The sequence below is a fragment of the Melanaphis sacchari genome, unplaced genomic scaffold, assembly GCF_002803265.2.
Source record: "Melanaphis sacchari strain LSU unplaced genomic scaffold, SCAv2.0 Contig0_pilon_pilon, whole genome shotgun sequence".
Lineage (NCBI taxonomy): Eukaryota > Metazoa > Arthropoda > Insecta > Hemiptera > Aphididae > Melanaphis > Melanaphis sacchari.
In genome coordinates, this window is record NW_020270366.1 from 2,910,437 (window position 1) to 2,937,540 (window position 27,104).

General features: G+C 27.0%; 1 protein-coding gene and 2 non-coding genes across 8 annotated transcripts; all 3 read left to right on the plus strand.

The window, feature by feature from the left end:
• Positions 1–356: 356 nt before the first annotated feature.
• Positions 357–428, plus strand: Trnaa-ugc. Its single transcript has one exon. It is a non-coding gene; the product is annotated as a tRNA-Ala (tRNA).
• Positions 429–3,756: 3,328 nt separating this feature from the next.
• On the plus strand, positions 3,757–3,828 carry Trnaa-ugc. Its single transcript has one exon. It is a non-coding gene; the product is annotated as a tRNA-Ala (tRNA).
• A 916-nt stretch (positions 3,829–4,744) lies between these two features.
• Positions 4,745–26,586, plus strand: LOC112591771 (calcium-transporting ATPase sarcoplasmic/endoplasmic reticulum type). Of its 6 annotated transcripts, none has more exons than XM_025335691.1 (19): positions 4,745–4,860; positions 4,944–4,998; positions 10,196–10,385; positions 12,381–12,398; positions 12,654–12,736; positions 12,797–12,910; positions 13,872–14,153; positions 14,227–14,449; positions 14,537–14,801; positions 14,899–15,112; positions 15,186–15,479; positions 15,540–15,824; positions 15,885–16,097; positions 16,204–16,560; positions 16,636–16,788; positions 16,847–16,980; positions 17,058–17,175; positions 17,250–17,367; positions 20,095–20,201. In XM_025335691.1, exons 3-19 carry the CDS (start codon positions 10,268–10,270, stop codon positions 20,199–20,201), a joined length of 3,096 nt encoding a protein of 1,031 aa, XP_025191476.1. In that variant the 5' UTR covers positions 4,745–4,860; positions 4,944–4,998; positions 10,196–10,267. The 6 variants fall into 6 exon arrangements, with proteins under 6 accessions (XP_025191476.1, XP_025191483.1, XP_025191491.1 ...); XM_025335698.1 differs by lacking the exons at positions 4,745–4,860; positions 4,944–4,998 and adding exons at positions 8,476–8,764; positions 8,830–8,944; XM_025335706.1 differs by lacking the exons at positions 4,745–4,860; positions 4,944–4,998 and adding an exon at positions 8,794–8,944.
• The last annotated feature ends 518 nt before the right edge of the window (positions 26,587–27,104 follow it).

Below are 27,104 nucleotides of genomic sequence, written 5' to 3' on the forward strand. Positions count from 1 at the left end.
ATAGGTAAGTATTTTTTTGATAAAAGATACACTCAGTATATTATAAATTATAATATTGAATATTGTATATGTATAAAATTAAAATAACAGTTACCAATACAACCTAATATCTACCTAGGAGTTTTAATTTAATTATTATTAAACACAAAATTAGATTTTTTTTATATATATTTTATTTATTTATTATTTAGGTATGTATTATGAACTAATTTTTATATATAGCCTATATAGGTATCGAAGAGGCTAGGTAATGGATTTCTTAATTTTTTTAAATTTAATAAAATTATATTATTAAATGAATCAATAAAAATTATAAATTTGTTAAATCACTTCATTTCGATTATTAACTTTCACATGGGGATGTAGCTCAGTGGTAGAGCGTTCGCTTTGCATGTGAAAGGCCCCGGGTTCGATCCCCGGCATCTCCAGAAAATTTTTATAATATTTTTTTAATTTAACCCTATAGATTTTCAACTTCAACATCTTTTTTAATTGGAAAATGATTCTTAATGGTACTTAGAGAGATCAAACTTAAAAACCCCCAATATTTATTTCTATTATCGGGGAAAACAAACAAAAAATTAAAAGCAAAATTTTTTATGTAAGTCCAATTTTTGACAAAATTTGTTTTTTTTTTATATGACTCAAAAACGAATGATTGTAATACTTTCATTATTCATAAAATGTTTATAATATGGTTTTTTATTTGTTATAAAATTTTCAATACATTTCGACTTTTTTTGAGTTATTTATAGACATTTCATTTTTTTTTTTTTAGTTTTTTTTATAATTATCGATAAAAATTTATTTGTTGAGTTAAAATTCTTAAAACTTTAATTCAAGATCCCACACTAGTTATTATAATATTTATATCTGTATAAAAATATTAAAAATACTCAATACAACGGCACAATTTTTTCTTATACGCATTTTAAGTTCCAATTTGAACAAAATTACAATGTGTTAATTATTTTGTCATAATTTAAAAATATTATTTATGGAAACATACATTTTTATGTATAATTAATTACATACATTACCATCACATATATAGGTATATAGGAACTATCACGTTGAATTAGTGAAATAATAAAACATCTCTTTAAATATAATATGCAGCATTGCTGCATTTAATATTATAATTTATGATTTACGTTCGCAGATTAATTTTGATGTAATTATAAGATAATTTTCTAAGTAGTATTATAAATATATAATCATTTGTTCATTTACCATAGGGTACGGCTATACCTAACTAAATTATTATCTATTAGAAAATCAATTAATCAAAGCTTGTACTTAACAAACTACGTACTTCACATAATATACATCAGTGGTTCTCAACCTCTCCTATTCTATGTCCCCTTTGTAGATTTTCGAAAGTCTTGCCTTCCCTCCTATAAATTGTAAAAAAATGATATTTTTTTCTCTAAGTTTTAAAATAAAAATAATTTAATCAATAAAAATTGTACTTCGTAATAACTGCTTGCGCTTCCTCAGCAATGTGTACACGCCTCCCAGTTTGGGAACCAGTATTATACATAAATAATAATAATTTGATAATTATGCTTTATCTAATCTGTAATTGTATATAATAGATTATAAATAAAAATGTTAACACTTAGATCTAAAATTATCTATGCAAATAATTGTTGGACAACCAATCATAGCCATAACAGTTAAACTTGGACCACAGCGCATAGAATATCCTATTAGCATTGGGCGAGTGTTATCTCTGTGTTAGTGATGCTAACATTTTAATTTTTACGTACAGAATAAATATATCTCTGTTATTTAATATTTCTAATATTATAAGAGTGAAATAATGTATACTTGAATTTAAAATAAAAGAATAATATTTAGGTTCCATGAAATTGAGTTACCATATTTTATTTTACTTAAATTAATCTTAACACTCCTCTAGTACCTACTCACTATGCTCAGTTGGTAACTATATCAGTTTTAACATCCTATTTTTCTGAAAATACCAGGCTCACAGTCATTGATTAGTACACTGAATACAGTTTCGGTAACTGTGTTCAAGATTGAGATCAGTTGTCAGTGAGTCAGCACTATACGATGACATACTTTTATAAAGCAAAAACTAACATTTGAACTTAATGTTACAAATCGCCGATCAGAATGACTAAAATAAATATTATGTTTTTGTATAACAAGGAAAATTACGGATTAGCGATAAGTGATTACAAAAACTGTCGTGACATAATGACAAAATAATTAATGAGTACCTAAAGGCTAATTGTGTTTAGACCTTTTTCGTAGGAGATTCAACCCATAAGTAGAAATCGGTTACTATTATTAGAAAGTAAGTGGAGAGTACGACATAGAATGCATTAAACAATTATTTTTAGTTTCACATAGACTACTATATTTTTCAAATTATATCACCTATTAAATATTAAGTTGATATTAAAACAATTATTTTTTGTTAAATTTAATATAAGGTATTCTAATTTTAAAAATTCATAAATTATTTAGTGGGTATTTCTAAAACTTAATATTTTTGATTAAAATACATACATTAGTCTTATAAAATATAAACGTGATATACTGATACACAATTATGTTTCTCAGAGTTGTTATTACAGCAATTAAAAATATGTGAAAAACAGGTAAATGCACAATTGTTATTTATATGTGTTGAAATTCAAATTTTTTTAAATTTAAAACCTATGATTTATTGAATTTAAATTCTTTATGCAATTATACAACTATTATAATTATAATATTTTATTTATTTTTAAAAGAAGGGGGGGGGTAAGGAGATTTTAAATAAGTTAAGTGCTAACTTAGCTAAAACCTCTCACGGAGCAATTTGTTCATGGTTTTATAAGACTTAAGCATTAAGCTCCTCTGGTTTTTATGTACCTAAGAAACCCCTGAGAAACCTGGTTTTGCACTTCACAGCATTTAATGGTACTTAAATATAATGCAATAAATAATAATATTATAAATATATACACTTTACAGAATCATATTAACTATTAAGAATCAAAATTATGTTCAAGATAAAAAGTTTAGCTCATATATATAGATACGGTATCTAGATACCTACTCTTGAGTTCTGATAAAATCTTTATTACTTATATTACCTATATTATTACATTTTTTTATGACATTTCATTTTTTAGCTATACAGTTACCTACATTATAATTAATTTTAATAAATTATTACATTGACACTAAATTATTTGTAACTATAAATATTGATAAACAAACAAAAAAAGAAATTAAAAAATTTAATTAGAAAAAATCTTGCTCTACCAAAAAGTTATGAGTTATGACCTAAAATTGAATATATTTTTAAACTTCATTAAATTATAATGTAATATTTTTGCCTACCTACTAAGGAGATATTTAAAATTTAAATATTACAGAAGAAATCGATAAGAATAATGATTTTAAATACTGATAGATTTAAGTGTTATAACTAATATACGCCAGGAATCAATTAATGAACATTCTACCTTAATATTTACAGCCAATAAAAAATTTGTAAGCTCATTTTTTTCTTAAGGTGAACAAATCAACGAGAATCCTATTTGTGTATTTTAATAGTTTTATAGCTAAATTATATTATTATGTGATAAAATTTTTAAGAAATTATAATTTATAAAAATGTTCATATTATATTTTAAAATTATATTTTATAAAAAAAATTTACTTTTTTACGTAAAACATAATAAAACTTTAAGTATTTACTTATATAATATTTACTTCTCATAATTGTTATCAGGGGATGTAGCTCAGTGGTAGAGCGTTCGCTTTGCATGTGAAAGGCCCCGGGTTCGATCCCCGGCATCTCCAAGAAATTTTGCACTTATTTATAATAATTATAAACTAATTATTTTATTTATTAATTTCATAGAATAAAATAAAAATTATTTTATTAGATTGAATTTTTATTGAATCATATCGACAGAGAAAAAAAACCAAATATTTCCTCAAATAACAATTTTTTTTTAATACAGTTAATTTTAATACCTGCAGATGTAAAAAAGAAAGGACAACACTATGCAATTTACTCAATTTTTATTGAATACGTTAAAAATTTAAAAACCTATTATTTTAATCCATAATAATTATGCTTATTATTATTGTGGCATATATTTTAAATTTTAATATTACTAATATTTTATAGTTAGTGTTTTACTTTTTATTTATTTATATTTATTTATACAAGTTAATTGAACCCAATTAAAATCTATTAAAAAGCTAAAGAACCAAACTAAGATTTAAAAAATTTAAAAATTTGTAAAATGTAACATTTTAAACAAATAGAAAGAAAATGACATTGAAATAATGTAATAAATAATTGAAATATAACTTAAATTAAAATTTATTTTCTTTGATGAAATGAATAATTCAAAATTTTATCGAATGAAAAAAATTTCTATGAATGCCTATTTATTATTTTACTATAAATTTTGTTGGATGTATATTGTTTGTGTCGTATGACATAATTTAAATACCAAAAATTATTATTTACCTTTTGTAAAGCTTAAAATAATAATAATAAAAAAATAATTGCAAAAATACGAAATCGTGTATAATTGTCTTTCGAGTGCTGTACTGCCCAGCGAAAGCATAGCCGCTAATTTTGGTTCAATATTGTTCAGAGGGGTTTTTTCTTAGGAGTGGGGGTAGTTGGTGTTACTATATAGTATACAAAAAATTGGCATTAAAAATTGTCGGGTAAAAAAATATTTTTAATCCACGGCGGCTAGCAGCGACGAGGGCGACTATTTTTGATCACCGCGTTAGTCCCTCGTATCTCGCATTCGTTGCTGCTCAAACATTTCATACTTCGAAGTGCCGTGGACGAGATAATTGTACACTGTAATTTATTCTTTTTTTCTTAATTCTCGGTGATACTTTTAAGTAGTGTTCAGTGTTTAACAGAAATTTTTATTTTTTTCAAGTGGCTGTGAACTGGGATACAAAAGTCGTCCGAAATTGGACAAAAACAAAATAAATGTGAGTTTTTACTTTTTTTAAGAAATTTTAATTTATTGCTTACTTTATTATCCTTGGATCAATTTAAGTTTTCAAATAAAAATATATGGTTTATTCTATTTTGTTGCAAATTGATAATTATATAATAATTATTACAATATAAAATTTCTTAAATTAATCTAATATTTTAACATATTATTTAATATTATTTTTTTTCGTATTACATAAATTGTGTTACATTTATTTCACAAAAATATTTATTATTGATATCTTATTTTAATATAATTTATTTGTTTAAATTTTACTTCTATACATTTTTACAAACGTTTTATAATTTATTTTGATATACCATCATATTTCATTTTAAACAATAATTAATAAATTATAATATATAGAGTACCCATATAGCAATTAGCATTACGACGTATAGGTAATAAGTAATATAAATATTTTAATATTTCCAATTAATTCTTATTAGTTAACTATAAACTTATATCTAAACATTTTAATTATTGTATCATTTGTACCTAAACACTAAGTCTTTAATGAATTAATTGTATTAATTTTAATTCAAATAATCAATATAAGTATAAGACGATTATAAATTAAATAATTTAATAAGTAAAAGTTGTACATATTTTATTATTTGTAATACCTTGACCTTTATTTGAGTATAAAACAACAGTTTAATATTTTAGCGCCAACGAGTTTGAAATAAATATTTAATAGCTCAATTTCAAGGTTAATTTTTTGATCTAACTGTATTATGTACTTGTGCAAATTAAATTGGTAATTGTGTAAGCTATTGTGTAGTTAAAATAATTAAGCTTATAGGTAATATAAGGATCATATATAAGGTACACCGCAAACATTCATTAGAAAATTATTTTAACGTCTGACCTAAAGTTAAAAATGTGTATACGATGAATGTATACTATTAAATAATTTCACGTGCCGAAAACAATTGGCACAGGTCATGTAGAAAATATCATTTTACAAACAGCAGACTTTAAAAATACTAAAACCTAGAATATTTTTTTTTTCACCAAAAATCTTCCATGGCAACTTTCCAATAACATGTGTTTCATAAAAAAATTAATGGTATTAACTAGAGGTGCATTCAAATGTTTATTTTGCTGCTACCGTGTTCTTGTGAAAGATTTTTTACATTTGTAAATTAATTGAACGAAGATGAATAGGTATTGCTATACATGTTTATTTTTTACAATAGACAATAGTTAATTATATTAAAGCTAATACCAAAAATTAATTAATTAGTCAAGTATGTGGTGTACATGTTAATGAAACTTCGATGATTAACTAGTTATTAGTACTTATATACTATATTGCTATTGTTTAACTCAATAAAAATTATTCCTAAAGTATTAGTTAAGTGTACGTTTCATTCATATCAAATTAGTTTCCAATTTTGATTATTTAAAATAATCCTTTTTTTGATTAAAAGAGTGACTCAAATAACAGTAATTAAGATAAAGTTTTATATTACGCTATTCCATCGTATTTTTTTTATGGTTGGTTAGCGTTATAATCAGCTATGACATAATAAGCAATATGTAATGCTATTCCAATTTACTTTACTTATATCAGTTATATCTACGTATAGTAGAAGTGTCTACTTAATAAAGCGATTCTTGTTTAATATTTCATAATTATTTTTAAAATAAAAAAATAAGCCAAGGTACAAGGAGATATTTGCAAGCATTTTAAAAAATTGTCTACACTCATTATTTCGAAGTTTTAATATTTTTGAATGTATTTCTTTTATACAATTTGATATTATTGTACAACATTAAAAAAAAAAAAGAATAATTTATATTTTTTTTAAATGATAACATACATTTTTAATTTTAGGTACCTACCTATTAATAATATTATGTGAATTAGGTACCTACATTATATATATTATATAATTTCAATACCTAAATAAAAATCGAATTTCGAATGAATAATTAAATATAAATAAAAATATATATAATATATATAATAAAAATATTTAAAGTATTGATGAGTTAAGTCTATAGCAAAACGGTACAATGCAAAAAGTTGGTCTGCTTAAAATGATCATTATAATATAACACCTTGTATTATACGGAATACAGATGATGGAAAAACATTTCAAACATTAGGTACACTAATAAGTACTCCGAAGATTGTCGATTGCTGCTGATAAAAGTATAAAACGGTATATAATTCAATAGGCAATAACGGGAATATCGAAAAAAAAAAAAATAATAAAATAGGAGATAACAGAGGAAAACGTACGTCATGAAAATAAATAACTTCGATTCTTTTTCTTTATCATGACTATCACTTATTAGACTAATGACTATATAATTATTGAAGAAATATTAAAATTTTATTTAGGTACGTAGTGCGTTTTGGGTAAAACCACAGATATATACTAATACTAGATAGCCGTCTTTGTATACACCGCCGCAAAATAATTGAAACCGACGCCATATGCAAAGAATACAACTCGGTAAACAAACGTTATCAATATTAGACTTTTATCAGTATAATACATATTATTATATTATAGACATTTATTTATATCATTGTATTACTTAGTACTTACCTATATTTTATTAATTCTCACTTTTTCAGTTCTCTGTTTTATAGTATTAGACAAAACTGTTAATTAACCTATACAGTATGTATTTATACTAATCTACGTAAATTTGGGATATAACTAAATTGTAATGTTTTATGAATTATGAAATATGAAATAAGGAAACATTGTCAAAAATACTAGGATATAAATTACAGGTACTACCTTATTATAATTACTTATATTATTAACAAAAATAACAATTATTAAACAGTAGGTAATACAAATATAAGTAGGTAGGCACTACTATTTACCAACAATAAGTAATTTATTATTCAACTAGAATACTGAACGACTGAACAGAATATCATAATATTATTTTGTTGATTACTAAGTGATAACGTTTGTTTACCGAGAGTATTCTTTGCATATGGCGGCGTGTTTCACTGATAACAAGAAGACGGCTATCTAGTATTAGTATATATCTGTGGGTAAAACGAACAACCATTTTTAAAAATATATTGATAAGGCCGATTTTAAAACGATTGTCTACCTTCCGCGAAATGATCACGGGGCGTGAAAAATAAAAATCGTTAATGTCGCCCGCCCGCTGTTTGGCATCGATACCGAAATTTTTGCGAACAATCGATTCCACGATAGATGTCGTTGATTTTATGTGCGTCACACCGTCTATAGACGATCGGCTGGTGGCGGGAAGGTGGTAACAAACCGGCTTCGTTGATAACAAGTGCCGTGTATTTTACGTACGACGTTCCGATTGGCCGCTAATACGAAGTGCGTTCCGTCTCTGTCGCACGGCCCGCAACGTGTAAGTTTCGACGGCTATTTCCTTCTTCCATCTTTATCTATTTGCGTTTTTTTCCTCCTCTTTCCCGTACACACCACCGTGCGACCTCCCGATAGAGTCGCCGCCACCTTTATGGTTCATTATACGCCATTTACTAATAGGACATATCGTATTATAATTATTTTAGGAACGTCGCATTATTATTACGATTTACGATAATAATAATATCTAATACAGTAATAAATTTTAACTCGTGTATTCCTCGTTTAACCAGCACACAGTTTTTTCGTTTTTTTTGTTCCCCCCTAGTTCGTTTTGCCCCTTAATAAATCGTGTTCGTCCGGTGACGTTTTAATTATATAATTGTTAATTATTAATTGTTCGGCGGGTGCAAACAACGTACCAACACGGTAATTAAAATTTTGTTTAAGTACATTTCGTTCGTTCGTTATTTATTTATTATTTATATTTAAAGTCCAAAGAAAACCGTACGTATTACAAAAGCTGACGACCGTTGCTACACATTTTATCAATTGCCGCTGTCACGCATACTACGGATTTGTTATGTCGTAACACTGTGGTGTTCAAAGGTTAGTGTGTAAATCCATATTTGGTGGGTATAATAGTATATATTAGCACTCTACGCACCCAGTCGATAGTAAATGAGTTGAGAATGAGACTCCATTTTCCTCTTTGGGTATTATATCGTCGTTGCACAGGTGGTTAGGTTTGTTTTGTGCAATTACTTTATGTAATGTTTTAATGAATTTTTGTGGTTTCACTCTTATGGAAAACACCTTGAGGTTAGGTTAGGTTGACGACAATTGTATTAATGTCATACTTTGGGCAACATATTGTTGCCCAAAGTATGTTTTAAATATTATATACTTTCAATAATCCATATTACTGCAGCCTAGATAAGGTATAAGTTGTCTTGGTCTATAATATACTGTAATGATGCTGCCCAGATTCTTTGTAAATACCATGCTCAGATTAAATTTGTTAAATTCTGAAGTTTAAAAATGTGAGTTCTTAATATTAATCCCTTAACAACTATTAGGTAATACCTAGTATAAATTAGGTGTGTACTTAATATTTTTAGAATAAGAAGCATATCAGTAAATATGATAATGGAGATTAATACATTGTGTAAGTTGTTGGCTTATCAAGGCTATTTGTTTTTATCTGTTTTTAGTATATAGTTTTATAATGCAAATTACATTCTTAAATATTATAAAAATGTAAGGGTTTCATACTATTAATTGTGTTTGATGTGAGTTGCTTAGTAGTTTTTCCAATTTTTTCTTGCAAACACTCAATTGTATAATTTTTGTAAAATATCCAGTGAGTATAAGGTAAAGATTAATTTTAAATATGCGAAAGGTATTACATTTATATACACTTAAATCAACATACAATTAACAAATTCTTCAATATTCTATTATAATATTAATATAAATTAATATTTTAGTAAGTGCCTCCCAGCTTCCAAATAATTAAAAAACAACTTTTATTGGATTGTTTTAAGTATCAAAAGTATTTGGTTTTTAGTTGTTTTAAAATACCTAACATTCAATTTTAAGAATATTTTTCATGATTTTGTATTACTTATTCTGTGAGTTTACATTTATATTTGCAAACAGCTATTCCATTTCAATGACTAAAATGGCAATAAATTTAGTCTTATGAACTCAGTTATTCACTTATGCATTATACTATTGTCCGTATTATCTTTTAACTATTAAAAATAAAAATATTAATCTACTTATTTGTAATTTTAATATGGATATAATTTTTTTTTTTATATATTAGTTATCTAAATAGTTGTTTTTTTTTTTCAGAAGATATATTTAAAGGATCTCTGTGAATGTTATACTAAAGGAACACTGTTTTAAACCACCAAGCCGTCCACAATGGAGGACGCCCACGCGAAAACCGTGGATGAGGTACAAAACTTCTTCAACGTAGACCCAGAAAAAGGTTTATCACTTGATCAAATAAAAAGGAATCAAGCTAAATATGGACCTAATGGTATGTATAGTGATTAAAGTGTATAAAATATAAAAACACATTGTGTCTTTTATTAAGGTTAAAATTTGATTAAGTAAATTCATGTTTCATAATTACTAATTAAAATAAGGTATCTCCATTATATTGTATTTTCATATTCATTTTAAATTTTATTTCAAGCTATTAAAAATATTCAACAGTATCCATACATTAATTATAAATTACTTATCTTTTATTTAAAGTTTTGGTGTTTAAATAATGAAATTGTGTTAATAATTTTAATTTAAGTGATATACAATATAAAACTGAGACATTCAAGCATTATTATTTGGTACATTTATTTGCTTATACTCATTAACAAAATATATTAATACTTAAAGGTACTGTTTTTTTATTTTGTAACTGGTTTTATTAAGACAAATTAATCTATTTTTTTATAACCTTGACTAATATTTTAACATATCTTAAAAGTTAAATTATTTTTATTATATTTTTATCTTAAAATTTAATAAGTGTGTCAACTTAGATTTTATACTAGCTTATAGATTTTTTATTATATTTTTATAAGCTATTTTTTTTTTTTTTATATACAGAATATCTATTTAATAGTTTACCTGTTTATAGTAAATTAATATTATTTTACATCTTATTTTGTATTTTGTTTTAAATTAAATGAGAATGTTCATTGTTTAATAACTTAAAAACATTTGAAAATTGACAATCCATATCTGTGTTTAAAATATTCAAAATTATTTATCAAAGTTGATTATCTAACCATTAGATAGTTATTTAATTTAAATAAATTATATATGATACTAATAATTTTTACTATTATATTTTTGTTAAATACAAACTTTGTGTTCAAAAAATATATTAATTTTTAAACTGATGAATACCTAATTATACAAAATAATTAAATAATTATATTGCAATACAACCAACCATTTTTAAATGAGGATTTAATTATGTACTTATACAATATTATAATTTCTTAAGACTATTCTAATGGTATGGTATTTATAATTTTGTGTGATTTACTTCTAAGATTTCAAAAATAATGAGAGTAAAAAATGTCTATAATTTATTTATATCATTTTATTTTTAATATTAATAAATTTTTTAACATTTTATAATTTTATAATCCCTAAGTTGGAACTAAATAACGAGTGTGCATTATAACATATGTATGTTTCATAATATTTAGCTTATCATTAGATAAAAGACATGGTTTTATTATATAAATATATTATAACATATGTTCTTTTGTATAAAATAATTTAATGAAACCTGCTTAATTAGCATTGAACTAATTGCTTTTAGCACTAATCTATATAACTATTGTTTTATTATTTATTAAATAACTACTTTTTAAATTTGCTCAAATGTTCTTATTATGTATAATGTAAAGGTGTAACTATTACATGATTTCACTTTCATTAATGCATTGTCCTGAATATAGCTTTGATGCTAAAAAAATGAAAATATTAGGAAAAGTATAAGGTTTCATAATAATAGTTGTTGGATATTAAATAATATTTTAGCTTTACAATATATATATATATATTTATGATAATTTACCCAATTATTTTTAGTTTTAATATTTATTTATTCATTGAATATAACTTCATTAATGGTATTGTTTAGTACATAACAATAAAAACTTGAAACAATATTTTAAAATTATGTTCAATGACACTAATTGTGTAAATTCATGTATCATTTTTCAAAAATGATACACGCAAATTTTTAGTAATATTATTATATAAACTATAATAATAAGTTGTGTAAATATATCTTAGCTAACATTTAATAGCATAATATACTATACAATAATTTGACTTGATAAAATAAGAAAAATAGTAAATTCAAAATAATATTTTAATTGTTTGGTACTTACATATTATTTTATCAGTTAATCACAATATATTTTAGTTAAACAATCAAAAATAAACATTTTTATGATCTTTTATTATATTTTTTATTATTTGTTTTACATGAATTTCTTTTCTTTTTCAGAATTGCCCGCTGAAGAAGGTAAGAACTAAGGCTATTATGTATATTTTTTTTATTTTAAATTTATTAGTATTTAGATTTTTTTTTATCTATTATCACTTAATAAATTTTTATAATAATCTTAAAAAAGATTTTATTTTTGTAATTTCTTTATTTTAGAATATATTTTTTTAAATATTAAATTGTATTTTATTCAAGATATTATTATATTATAATATTGACAGTTATAGTTTTTGTAGAATTAAATTTAATCATTATGTCTAACCAAACTTTTAGGCAAATCAATTTGGCAGCTTGTCCTCGAACAGTTCGATGACCTTCTAGTTAAAATTTTACTATTAGCTGCTATTATATCTTTTGTAAGTATTATTATATGAGCTTAAATTTATCAATGCATAATATTTGTTTTCTTTATTTAGGTATTAGCATTATTTGAAGAACACGATGACATTAATGAAACTCTAACTGCCTTTGTGGAACCACTTGTTATATTACTTATTCTCATAGCAAATGCTGTAGTTGGAGTGTGGCAGGTAATTCTAAAATAATTTATTTTAACTTAAAATTTTAGTTGTTACATGTATACTATTTTATAGAATATTACTAAAATTTGTTGTTCAAGTCCACATTTGATATTTAAGATATTTAAATTTTCATACTATATATTTTTAAAGTTAGATAGTTATATTATTCAAAACTCTTGAATAGAAAAAATAATATATATATATTTTTTTTTATTTTGAAAGCTATTATATTAATAACAAAATAATTTTATATTGGTATATTAATTGTTTAATACAATCTTCAAAATGAATAATTGGCTATTTTGGCTTCAGTTCAAAGTAGTAAATGTACAAACATCCATGTAACTACTGGCAAAATATGTTTTTAGGTAGGCGCCATAAAATCATAGTAATAATAATAAATAAATAAAAAAAAAAAATACATTATTACAATCCATTCAATTGATTGTTATATTTAGATATTTTAATGTTCAAAATAAAAAAAGAATTTTATGATCTCTTTTGTTTGTGTGTAAGCTGTAAGAACTACTGTGGTGGCCCTGCCAGTTGATGATTGATATTTACTTTGGCTCTGTACAGAAATAATTGGCAACAGTATAACTCGCCTACTGAATTTTTTTAAACAAGCACTTAGTGACGCATTTTATGACTGAAGGTGTATGTATGCCTACAGTTTTAGATTTGCATATCATAAGTTTTCTACTTGTTTGTAGATTTTCTTATTTATTAAAAAAAGATAATAATGAACCCTTCTTTTTATATACTTATAAGGCCTGAAAAATATTTTAGTGATTTGATTTATTATTATATTTTTAAAATTCTTTTTAGATTTTTATATAGTTTTTAAATAACTGAAAGGTTGTAATATCTAGCATTTTTCTAGTTCATACTATAAATTGAATAATGAATACATTTTTGTTGTACAATTATTATTAATTAAGTATTTTTCATATTTATTATAATTTTCTAGGAACGAAATGCAGAATCAGCCATTGAGGCACTTAAAGAATATGAACCAGAAATGGGTAAAGTCATTCGTGGCGACAAATCTGGTGTTCAAAAAGTCAGGGCAAAAGAAATTGTACCTGGTGACATAGTAGAAATATCAGTAGGAGATAAAATCCCTGCTGATATTAGGTTAATCAAAATCTATTCAACCACATTGAGAATTGATCAGTCTATTTTGACTGGTGAATCAGTCTCTGTGATTAAACATACAGATGCCATTCCAGACCCAAGGGCTGTGAACCAGGTTGGATACTTAATACTAACAATTGCAATATATATTTATATACTAATTTAACCTTATTTTTTTTTTAATTCAGGACAAAAAAAATATTTTATTCAGTGGTACAAATGTTGCTGCTGGTAAAGCTAGAGGTGTGGTTATGGGTACTGGGTTAAATACTGCCATTGGTAAAATCCGTACTGAAATGAGTGAGACTGAAGAAATCAAAACTCCTCTGCAACAAAAATTAGATGAATTTGGTGAACAACTTAGTAAAGTAATCTCAGTTATCTGTGTTGCTGTCTGGGCCATTAATATTGGTATTTATCACTTAGTTATTTTATATTTTTATTAGTCAAACAAATATAATAAAATATTAAATACTAAATTGGTTTTTTTTTTTTTAGGTCACTTCAATGACCCTGCCCATGGTGGTTCTTGGCTGAAAGGTGCCATTTACTACTTCAAAATTGCTGTTGCTTTAGCTGTAGCTGCCATTCCAGAAGGTTTACCAGCTGTCATCACTACCTGTTTAGCTTTAGGTACTCGCCGTATGGCTAAAAAGAATGCAATTGTTAGATCGCTGCCTTCAGTTGAAACTCTTGGTTGTACTTCTGTCATATGTTCTGACAAAACTGGTACACTTACAACCAACCAGATGTCTGTTAGCAGGTTAATAAAAATAAAAATTTATTTTAAATCACAGATTTGGGTTTATATGCCTTTAGTTTACAACATTTTTATTTTGATATTTTAATTGCTTAATTAGAATGTTCATTTTTGAACACATCGAAGGAAATGACAGTTCGTTCACTGAATTTGAGATCACAGGATCGACTTATGAACCAATTGGTGATGTATTCCTTAATGGCCAAAGAATAAAAACCTCAGATTATGAAGCATTAAACGAATTGGGAACAATTTGTGTGATGTGTAATGACTCAGCTATTGATTTTAATGAATTTAAACAAGCTTTTGAAAAGGTAAATTGTATTCATATCATTTATAAATAATTACTATAGTTTATGTTTTAATTGTTTAATTATATTTTACTAGGTCGGTGAAGCAACTGAAACAGCCTTGATAGTATTAGCAGAAAAAATGAACCCAAATAATGTTTCTAAATCTGGCTTAGACCGCAGAACAACAGCTATTGTTGTGAAACAAGATATTGAAACCAAATGGAAAAAAGAATTTACTCTTGAATTTTCTAGAGATCGTAAATCTATGTCTTCATACTGTACTCCCATCAAAACTACCAAAATGGGTAATAGCCCTAAATTGTTTGTTAAGGGAGCTCCAGAAGGTGTTCTTGAAAGATGTACACACGCCCGAGTTGGCTCTCAAAAAGTAATATTGTATTATTAACTAAGTACAACATTCATTTATCACTCAATATATTGATTTTAGGTTCCTTTAACATCTGCGCTTAAAAACCGTATCCTAGATTTGACTCGTAAATATGGTACTGGACGTGACACACTCCGTTGTTTAGCTCTTGCTACTGCTGATTCACCAATAAAACCAGAACAAATGGATCTTAATGATTCTACCAAGTTCCATAGTTATGAAGTAAATTTGACATTTGTGGGAGTAGTTGGTATGTTGGATCCTCCTCGTAAAGAAGTATATGATTCAATCCAGAGGTGCAGAGCAGCTGGTATTAGAGTTATTGTAATCACTGGTGACAACAAGGTTTGTATTTTTTATATAATCTTTATAACTTGTATATTCTAATTTACTTTGAATTTTCAGGCTACAGCTGAAGCTATTTGCCGTAGGATTGGTGTGTTCACTGAAGAAGAAGATACAACTGGAAAATCATTCTCAGGGCGAGAATTTGATGATCTATCTCTGTCTGAACAAAAGTCTGCTGTAGCTAAAGCTCGGTTGTTCTCACGAGTAGAACCATCCCACAAATCAAAAATTATTGAATATTTACAAAGCATGAATGAAATTTCTGCCATGGTAAGATAACATAAAATATATTTTAGTACTGAAGTCTTATAGAAAATAAGCTAATGGTATATATTATACATTTATTATTCTTAACTTTTACTTATTTTTGCTTTAGACTGGTGATGGTGTAAATGATGCCCCAGCATTGAAAAAAGCAGAAATTGGTATTGCTATGGGTTCTGGAACTGCTGTAGCCAAATCTGCTTCTGAAATGGTGTTAGCTGATGACAACTTTTCATCCATTGTGGCAGCTGTTGAAGAGGGCAGAGCTATTTATAACAACATGAAACAATTCATTAGGTATTTAATTTCATCCAATATTGGTGAAGTTGTTAGTATTTTCCTGACTGCTGCACTTGGATTACCCGAAGCTTTGATTCCTGTACAACTTTTGTGGGTCAATTTGGTCACTGATGGCTTACCGGCTACTGCTCTAGGTTTCAATCCACCTGATCTTGACATTATGGATAAAGTAATGAAAAAACTATATTTTTAATTTATTTATATGTATGAATATTTTGTACTTATTGTTGTAATTTATTGTTAGCCCCCTCGTAAAAGTGATGAAGGTTTGATTTCTGGCTGGTTGTTCTTCCGTTATATGGCTATTGGTGGATATGTTGGTGCAGCTACTGTTGGTGCTGCTGCTTGGTGGTTTATGTACTGTGAAGATGGTCCACAAATATCTTATTATCAACTGGTAAGTTATACACTGTTAGATTTGTATTTATTTATTCATTTAATTATTTTTATGTTAGACTCACCATTTATCATGCGTAAGCGGAGGAAGTGAGTTCAGAGGTCTTGACTGTGCAGTTTTCCATGATCCTCATCCAATGACAATGGCTCTCTCTGTATTGGTCACAATTGAAATGTTGAACGCAATGAACAGGTTAAATGAGATTTTTATAATTTTTCTAGTATTACATAATTATAGATATGATATAATGTAGTTTTTATATTTTACAGTTTATCTGAGAATCAATCTTTGATTAGCATGCCACCATGGTCAAACTTGTGGCTTATTGGTTCTATGTTATTATCCTTCACTCTTCATTTTGTTATTCTACATATTGACTTCTTATCGGTTTGTAAAATACAATTCTCAAATTTTAAATTCTGAATAGTTAACTTAAAATTAATTCAAATTTAAATTTACAGACCGTGTTCCAAGTGACTCCTCTCACATTTGATGAATGGATCACTGTAATGAAGTTTTCTATACCTGTAGTACTTCTGGATGAGACTTTGAAATTTGTTGCCCGACGGTTCACTGACGGTAAGAGCGTTATCGCATCGGTGTGGGGTATCGTGCTCATGTGGTCCGTGTTTTTCGCCGTCATCATTTATGGACCCTTGTAAAGGACACAAGATGGCCACCGTCCTTTTCGCTTTTTTCCCCGCCCCCTAAATAAAATTTTATTTAAAAATACATTCTGATACATGTACAAAATAATTTATCTGGCAATTAAACAATTTTTAAATAATTTTTTCTTCGCTTTTTCGTATTATGACACGAAAACAAGACTGAAAAATAACTAACCCACTTAAAAATAAATAGAAATTTCATTGCCCTTAACTCTGTTTTTACCATAGTTAATATTTAGAAATGTTTTGTTGAAGACATTTAACTCTTTGTAAGCTTGTAGTAAGCCTCGACAGAAGAAAAAACTATGTTTAATTTTAAGATGTTTGGCATTTATTGTTGGGTAAGGAATTAGTTCTAAAATAGCGTGTTCTGCGTGCCTTCGGTCCTGTGATTTTAATGCATATGGTAAGGTGTGTCTAGAACAACAGACAAATCAATATACGTTTGTGATTTTTCACTGCCAATAAGATGTTTATTTTTTTTTGTTTTATATTTGTATTTTTTTTTAAATTTTTTTTTTACTTATAATTAACATCTGGTGCGTGATTTAATTTAATGTTGTAAGATGCTTAAAATTACCTTTAAATGCATATGTCGTTTGACCTGACATAAATGTACACATAATATTATTTTCTGAAGTTATTGGATTTACAACAAACAATATACTATAATGCAGTATGTGGGCGAACATATCAGTCTAAAATTTTTTACTATTATATATACATTTTTTAGTTCTTTATAATTGTAATTATTAAAATAATTAAAGTTTATGTGTATTGAATAAATAAAATGTGCGGTTTATCATTAATTCAACAATATTCGTGTATCTTTTAGGAAAATCTGTTTTCTGTTTAACATTTATTCTGCATAATTCTATTATGATCTAATTGAACATGAAAACATTGTTCAATCTGCTTGAAAAGAGTAACAATTAAATAATAATAAATCGCATATTAAGTATTTATATATTTACTAATAAAATTGTGTTGATTGGTGTTTTTAGTCAAAACTTTAATGCATAGCAATTATTATTATTATTATTATTATTATTATTTTTACATATTCATACACTAGGGCATTTAAAAATAATTTAATAACACCAAACTATAGGCTATTGAATTTAAAGAATGTATTAATTTTGTATCCGAATACATTGTTTTTTATATTTTTTGAACAGAAGCCTATATTGTGTTGAACTAGTAGATTAATTTCTTTATTACAAGAATAGGCCAATATCAAATAATGGAATGGTATTACAATTTAGATAAACTTTTTCTTAATTTTTTTTTTTATTTTTACTTGATAGCTTATTTTTGAATAATTCTTACGTTATTTCTATACTATTTAATTCTAATGGGTGTGTAAATTTTATATGATACAGAATAGTTGTCAAGTCAATATATTTTTTTAATATTTTAAAAAGAAAAATTGTACGCTTCAAATTAAATTTAACTCAATACATGTAACTAGAGTATATTTATATGTTATGTTTTTTATTTTGGCATAGAAAATTTAAATTAAAACAACTCAATTTATTAAAAATTGATTCTAAAAAAATATTTAATAATAATTAGTGATTAATTATTTAAGATATCTACAGTTCTTGATAAAAATTTAAATCCAAACTTATTTTTTATACATAAATAATTTAAAAAAAAAGTATTTATTTGGTAATTTCCTTCTTGACATCACACATTCTGTATTATGAAGTAAATTTTACTATTCGATTTGTATACATATACATTTATTATTGAAATATTAATATTCTACTAGTTAGTTAATAAAAATATTTGTAAATATTATTGTTTAAGTATTAAAGTTAACATTAAAACATTAAGTTATTGTTTTGATTTCAAAATAGTTATTAACTTGAGAAGTTGAATTATTGTTTTGTTGAATAAAAAAACTCTTAATGACATGTGTAATATTAGTAATTAAAATTAATAGAACCTAACCTCTTTAAAGTTATGAATACTTATCTGGTGCATTTAAGGAATAGCTTTAACATTTAGATCATAACTTTTACATTCTTATTTTCCATGAAATTGGGATTTAACTTGTGATTTCTGGTCAATATGTTATGTTTTAATTTATTACAACATAGCATCAAACTATTCTATTGCACATTTGCACCAACTGCTTTATTTTAAAACACTTAAAAGTTAAAACAAAATATGTACGTTGTATGCACATAACATATTACTGTTGTTTTTGAGCTTAATTAATTCTAGAATCTGAGGAGCTAGCAGCCCCCTTAAAAAAAAAAAAAAATGAAATTTGCTTATCGTGAAAATAATTCCTATATAATACGCCACTGAACGTGTAACATCACGAGTTTCATTGCATGCACAATCATTCGATTTCATTAAACAATAAATCGTTTGACCAAAATCTGCTACGCTCAGAATCGTTTTTTCAAATGCAATCATTTGTTTTTTGTTGATTCGTTATAATGACAACACGGCACAGAACAATGCTGGCTCATTGTTATGGTTGGGGGAAAGGGAGTGAACGAAACTGCACATCTTCTTCCGGCTTACCTATAACAACACAGTGTTATAACTGCGGTTAATGTTTCGGGAAAGACTGAAAAAAGTGACACCCGCGTGATGAAATATAATGATATGACTTGTATAGGTACGCAATCGAGTATAAGCCGTTATTATGAAATTGATGGTCAGATGGTAGAACGAGACAATGGCTCGGCAATGCCGTCGAATTCGTACAAATTACATGATGATTAAAAATAAATAAATTTTCAAGCGCTAATTGATGCATTTTATTAAATATAATAGTTGCGCGCACCACTTATATATGATATTACTTGTTTTAAATGTGCCGTCGATTGCTATTACTTTAAAAAACATTTTTGTTTTCCGTTTTTTTTTTTGTTTACTTCCCATTTCTCGTTTTCGTATATAATATAATATGTACCTATGTAGAAGAAAAATAATAACAATTATTTAACACACAATCATTGTATACAGTTGCGTGATTTGTTTTTAATTCTGTGAAGCTATACTGTTAATGCGTTTAGACGAATTATTTATTTTTATGTTTTATCTGTATAGCAGTACTAAATGTATACTCAAGTATTTAGACATTATTATTGTATTTGTTTTTTTTTTTTTTTTAGTATCTAATTTACTTTCGACGTAATTTGTAGACGTAAATATTGTGCTTACAGCGGCTTGTTCATTGACACATCACATTTTACACATTCCTTTTCGTCATCATTCCGCTCGGTTCTATAACCTAGTAAAAATATCTATAAATACTTTACTTTTAACACTTATTTTTCATTTACTATGTCCGAACCATTACAGTTTTGGATATTATATATCATCAGATTGCGTATAACATAAATGCTTTCAATTCGTAAAAAGCTATTATTTTTTTATCGTATTCATCATTATACGTTTGACCAAACAATTTGATTTTTAGGATAAAAAAAAAACACTCAATATTAGGTACACCCATAATTTATACTGCATTCATTTTTTTACCTATCGATGTGGTTATGTTGGCCATAAATTCTAATATTTAATGTAACTATATCACCTTTAATTACTTGTTTGAAAAATATAGTTATAATATTACTGTTTAAAAATACAATCTGTTATAATAATTCTATTTATTTGTAAATTGACAACAAACTCTAAATTCACAATCATATACATATTTCATTGGACTTCTTTAAGCACAAAAAAATAACTATGCATTCTTTAATTAAATATTAACTTATTATATTACCTATTTAAATTTAAAGAAAAATGTATGTTTATATCTATATTATTAATTCGCAATGTTATAAGATTTTTAATTTTAGCTTCTTATTTAAGAGTATTTATTATAGCTAATGTAGGATCTAGAATTTAGCTGGATATAACTGGATATTTTTTTTTAGTGAATTAAATTATGGCAGAAAACATAATATTATTCTAATAAATTTAAAATAAAATCATCTGGCTGAAGACTTAAATATCTAAAATATTTTAAAAATCGACCTGGCAGCATATTAAAATTCCTCGTCAATGTCTGTAAAAATATTATTTCACTTGAATATAGTGATGATTACAAATTGTCTTTTTTATATTATACAGCATAATATATTTTAAGCGTAAAAATTGACTTTTAACTTAGTAATAATTATGCGCTGCTGTTGATCGACCTTTTGGAAGTGCTATTATTATTTATTTTTACCATTAAATATACTACCTATAGATTATTGCTAAGTATCACGTGAGTTGCCAATTTATTTTGTCTTTAGTCGGCAGCAGACCATTTGAGATAAGATCTGCGAAATACAGAAATATTATTTTATATGATTAATAGCTATATTAGTTAAAAAAATAATTGTATTGTTTTTTGTGTTAACTCATCTAATACCGCCGAAAAATTTATTTTTTATTTCTTCACTAATGAAATAACTTCTATGTAGATATTGCTACGCATACGTATACAATATAGTTTTTTTGAAAATGAACATTTGTCGATTCAAAAAGTGTATAACACTTGATCGCCTTAACGTCTGATGATGTTTGGTGAAACCATTATAGACTTTTGGTGTACCTATAATATAGTAGTTATAATAATATTATTGTGTTTTGGTTTAATAATCAACTGTAACAGAATACTTTTCTGAAAATGGTGACATCAGAAACGAAAAATGTTGATACTATTCTAAAATAATTATAATACATTGTACGTTACCGTTCAGAGAATCATTCTGTATAGTGTATAGTAAATTGATTAACCGCTGCAGCCAATGCGCATATCTTAGTAATAATATGATATAGTATCTAAATAACAAAATTATATTAATATCATAATGATTAATATCTGACGCTGCTAAACTGCTTGGAGAGAAACGGCCAACTTCAGGTATGATGTGTATATTATGCACGAGCACCGATGCAAAGAGCTGTGGCTCGTTGAACGCTGATTTACCACTTCAGGGTGAGACAGAAGCAACAGGTACGTACTTGATAATTAATTTAATATATAAGTAAATAAAATATGGATAGAATGCATAAAAAATATGCAAATATAATGTAGTGCTATTAACAATAATATAATGCGCTTTATTCTATAGAATTTTAGAAAACGTTAATGAACGCAATCACAAAAAATATAATAAAAAATTAGTTGGGTTATAAACGATAAAAAAATAAGTCAAATTTAGAGATTCGACTCAAACATTTCAAAAATATTTGTGCACTTGTGGTATTCAATTCAACACTTCCAACACCTAGGTATATGTAATGTCACCGTGTCAAATGTTTCTCTTTATATCTGAAAGTCAGTAAAGCGCATCTTCGTAAATTGAGGCTCTTATTCTATCACTGAGAACCATGCTCCAAGATTTACGTACATACTTTTTTTTGCTTCCAAAAAATGTAGAGGACCCATGTTTTACTTATTTCCTTTAATCGGCTGTATTGTTTTTATCCAAAAATCATGAATACTATATCATCCATATTTACACTTTATATTTATCGAAAAAGATCGACTATGGTTATGACGACATTAATATTTTCAAATGAAAAAAACCGTACGAAACGTTATCATCACATACTTATCACTGTACTAAGTTAGTTGAACATATCTATTTACATATTACGTTTATCTACACATTAGTTGACATTTAAGAAAATGCACAGGGCGTCAGTTGGGCATAAATTAATCACTAAAGCCTCAAATTGGCTTATGTACTTGTCCCTCTTTCCAATTTCATATTATGTTCGGGTAGTGTACGGAGATCGCCTTCAAAGCCTCGAAATTATTCGACTTATTCATCGCGTTTACGTTATACGATTCAGATTATTTTCGTGTCAAACGTTATTCTGTGCGATTTGTCTAGTCTATAACTAAAAACCGCCCATCTTCACGGAGATTTATAGAATGCCTGGCCGTTGCGTGTATTTGTCAGTGATTTATTGCGTACTTACATTATTTTATCTATTACACAGGTCGTTGGCTTCGGACAATGATCTCACTTCTCAGTAGTCTCGCTTTAGAGACGTTTTTACAATACCGAAGTCAGGGTTCATATAATACCTTCCCATTTACTTTCAATCACTGAAATTGCCTATTAAAAGCCCCGTAAAATTACACCTACTTCGAGTTGTTTTCTGAACGTAATTGTTGAGGAGTTCTAAGTTCACTGTTTCATGTTGGATTTTAAATTATTGTAAAAATGTAGATACGAAAATAATCAACATAAATATAAATAAAATACTAGTTAGTTGGTAACTTTTTTCAAACAAAGTCGTCAATAACGACGTTCTACTGACATTTTCAATAAACACGCTGACGCGGATACAATTGAGACTTCACAAACCATCTATAATATCTATTCCTGCATACGTGAATTTCGAATCTATTGTATTGGCAATAGGATATTGATGAAAATATTAAAAACAATAATTATATTTCGTTACTCGCTGTTGACGAAAAACGTGTTCAATGCCTATCGATTAAGAAATGAAGATTTTACTAGGTCCAAAAATGACGTATTATAGACGGATATTAGGGCATAGGCGTATTGATTTTTAAATTAAGCTTACATTAAAACTGGCTAACAAATGCCGTTAGTCATAGCCATATATTTTGATCTCTGTTCGTATGAAATCAAATGAGTTAAATTTTTAGTCTTTATCGGAATACTTAAAAGTTAAATGTCGGTCAAATATAAAAGCTATTGCACTATTATAGTAATCGTTGATAATTTTAAAATAATAATAAAAGTAGAACGTGTATACATTTTTTCGGCTGATGGGGGTTATGAGTTGGAAATAATTTCATGGGGTGTCCTTGTCACGGCATATTATGATCAGTTCTATGTGAAAGTTTTTTGAAAATCCCGACGGTACACGGTCCACGGCGATTTACAACGAAAACAGAACACGTTAAATAACACTTTTCAATGGATCGGTGGACGTATAGGCTATAGTAGGCGTTCGCTTTTAAATTCCTACGTCTTATCTAGTCCGTAAAACAGTGTGACGGCGTTATATTTATAGGCATTCTGATGTGCCTGTATTAAATTTGTACGAATTTCTGGCTGCCATTGACTCGCTTCCGTCGAACGTCGTTGTGCCAATATACAGCTGTGTGGCGATAATAATTAAACACACGTTATTGGCACAACGTTTATGTGAGCCAAAAATGAATATATAAAATATTTATTTGCGTACAGGTCTCTCGTAACCCGGGTTGAGAGAGATGTTTCGTCGTCGAGTCTCTCATAACATTAAAAATAGCGAAATTTTTCTCTCTCCCACAAGATGGTTATAAACGCGTCAAGGTAAACCGTTCGTCACCGCGTTATTATCGTAATTATATTTAAATATATATACACACACATTTTTTCCTTACAACCTTCATGTCTCTCGATAAATTTTTTTCTCGAGTAGTATGTATAAAAATATTTCAATCAACTTACCGACTGTCTGCTTTTAACCTGGAATTATTACTCGTGATTTCTTAAACTCACTCTTTTATCAACGTATATGCATATATCGATAAAATCGAACAGTTCGTGACATAGACGAATTTAGCTCGATATAACGGGAGGGGGAGTGGAAAACATTAAAAATAATTTATATACGTGTAAGTTTGATTTTAAAATCGAAAAAGCAAAAAAAAAGTTATGTATCAACCAGCTTACGGGGAGGCAGCCGTTCCCCCCGCTAAATCCATCACTGATTCGTGGTGTGGAGTACGTTGTGGCATATTTAGGTTTTTTCCGTCTATAGAACTGTCCAATTCATCGCCGTTCCCTTGGCTCGTATTACGTATATGAGTATAATATATAAGTAGGCAAGTAGCTGTTCAATTTCGGTGAAACGAATGCAATTGTTTAAATTATAAGATAAATCATTTTTGTAATTTAAAAAAAAGAAAATAATGATTTGCCGTTCTAGGCTCGGGTTTATAGTGGATATGTCTAAATACGCTTCTGTAGATTACGACGTATTATTTATGTAGGTGTTCGCAGACTTTAATTCCCGGTTGAGCCTGGAACAATTAATGCCCCAATACTTGGACAGTGCTCCTAATTTTTTTTTTAAACACATTAATGTACATTTTAATTGTAAATTAAAAATGATATAAATAGAATTATGTATAAAAACAAGAAAACACAATACCCATTACCCAACATTTAAAAAACTTGGTTTAATGAAAAAAAAATGCACATACATAATATTAAAGAATTATACCTAAATGAATTATCTTATTTCCCCATACTTTTGAATTCGTCAATGACTATGTAAATATTAATATTAAATATTAGTTTTGGTTCAGTAAACATTAATAATAAACTATTAAGTCGATTTTGATTTATAATAATCCTTAAATTAATAATTATTATTTACTATTGTTAATTTAGAAAATATCCATTCGCAGGAACAATTTTTAATTGGTATTACAATGAATAATTTCAGTATAGTAAAAATCCATTAAATGATGTTCTGTAATTATTTGCTTTCACATGATCTAGCCACGAATGTATTGATTCATTGTTAGTATTAGTACTGTGTTGAAATTTTATTATGCCCTCAAAAATATCCCGGTTAAACCGGGGCTTGACTGGCTCGCTCCGTGCACCCCTACTAAGCGTATTTATTGTATTCAACATTAAATTCGTATAAATTTCTATGTTTAAAGTTCAAAGTCGTTATTTGTAACATGACGGAATCTCGTCATTGGCTACCTCGTACGTTACGCGTTACTAACAATTAAATGCTGTACACAGGCCGGTTTTCTTTGTATGCGTGTGTGATTTTGCGCTGCAGTAGTTTAGCTGACGAACACCACAATAAAGGGTACACATAAAACATATAACATGATTGATATAGTTTTGAAAAAAAAATAGTAACACTTGTAAAACAATTTTTGGACGAATATATGTTTGTTTCTAGTGCCCCTGGCAATCGAACAGAAATGGTGAGGCGCCGCTTGTCATCGCGCGGACGGCATCACACCACACCTGTGAGGCTGCAGGCGATCAACCATCAGTAGGCGACTTAGCGCATTTTCGACAAGAACACGGAAAAAAAACAATAAAAAACAAAAAAAAAAAAAAACCATAATTTAATATTCAAATACGCTACACGGACAATATAATAATATAGCTGATCATCATGTCTCATCGATTGTGTGTTAAGATATAATATTGTAGGACAAAAAAATTTTTTTTAAGATTTATTTTGTTTTTAACGCGTTTAGACTGTTTTGGTTTAGTAGACAAAGTACAAACTTTAATTGAAATTATTAAAATACTATTTATCAACAATAATAAATCTTTAGTGTTGTGTATATTATTATTACTATATTTGTCATCGTGTACGATGTATAATATTATATCGTTATAAAAGTGTGAACGTACCTAGACGGGCAGTGGTTTAGGTTTAGGCGCTTAAAAAATAATCAGACTGCTGCAAAGGACTTATAACATTATATTAGGTACGTTTGTTCTCTTTGGTTGCTTTTTATATTTTTTTATCCCTCAGTACTTTATGTGTAACAATAATGCGCACGCCACCACAATTCACACAAACGACATTAAAATCGGTGCAAATTATTTTTTCCCTCGCCAATCCCCGTTTGATCAGTTGCCCTACTTTTTTTTCATTAATATA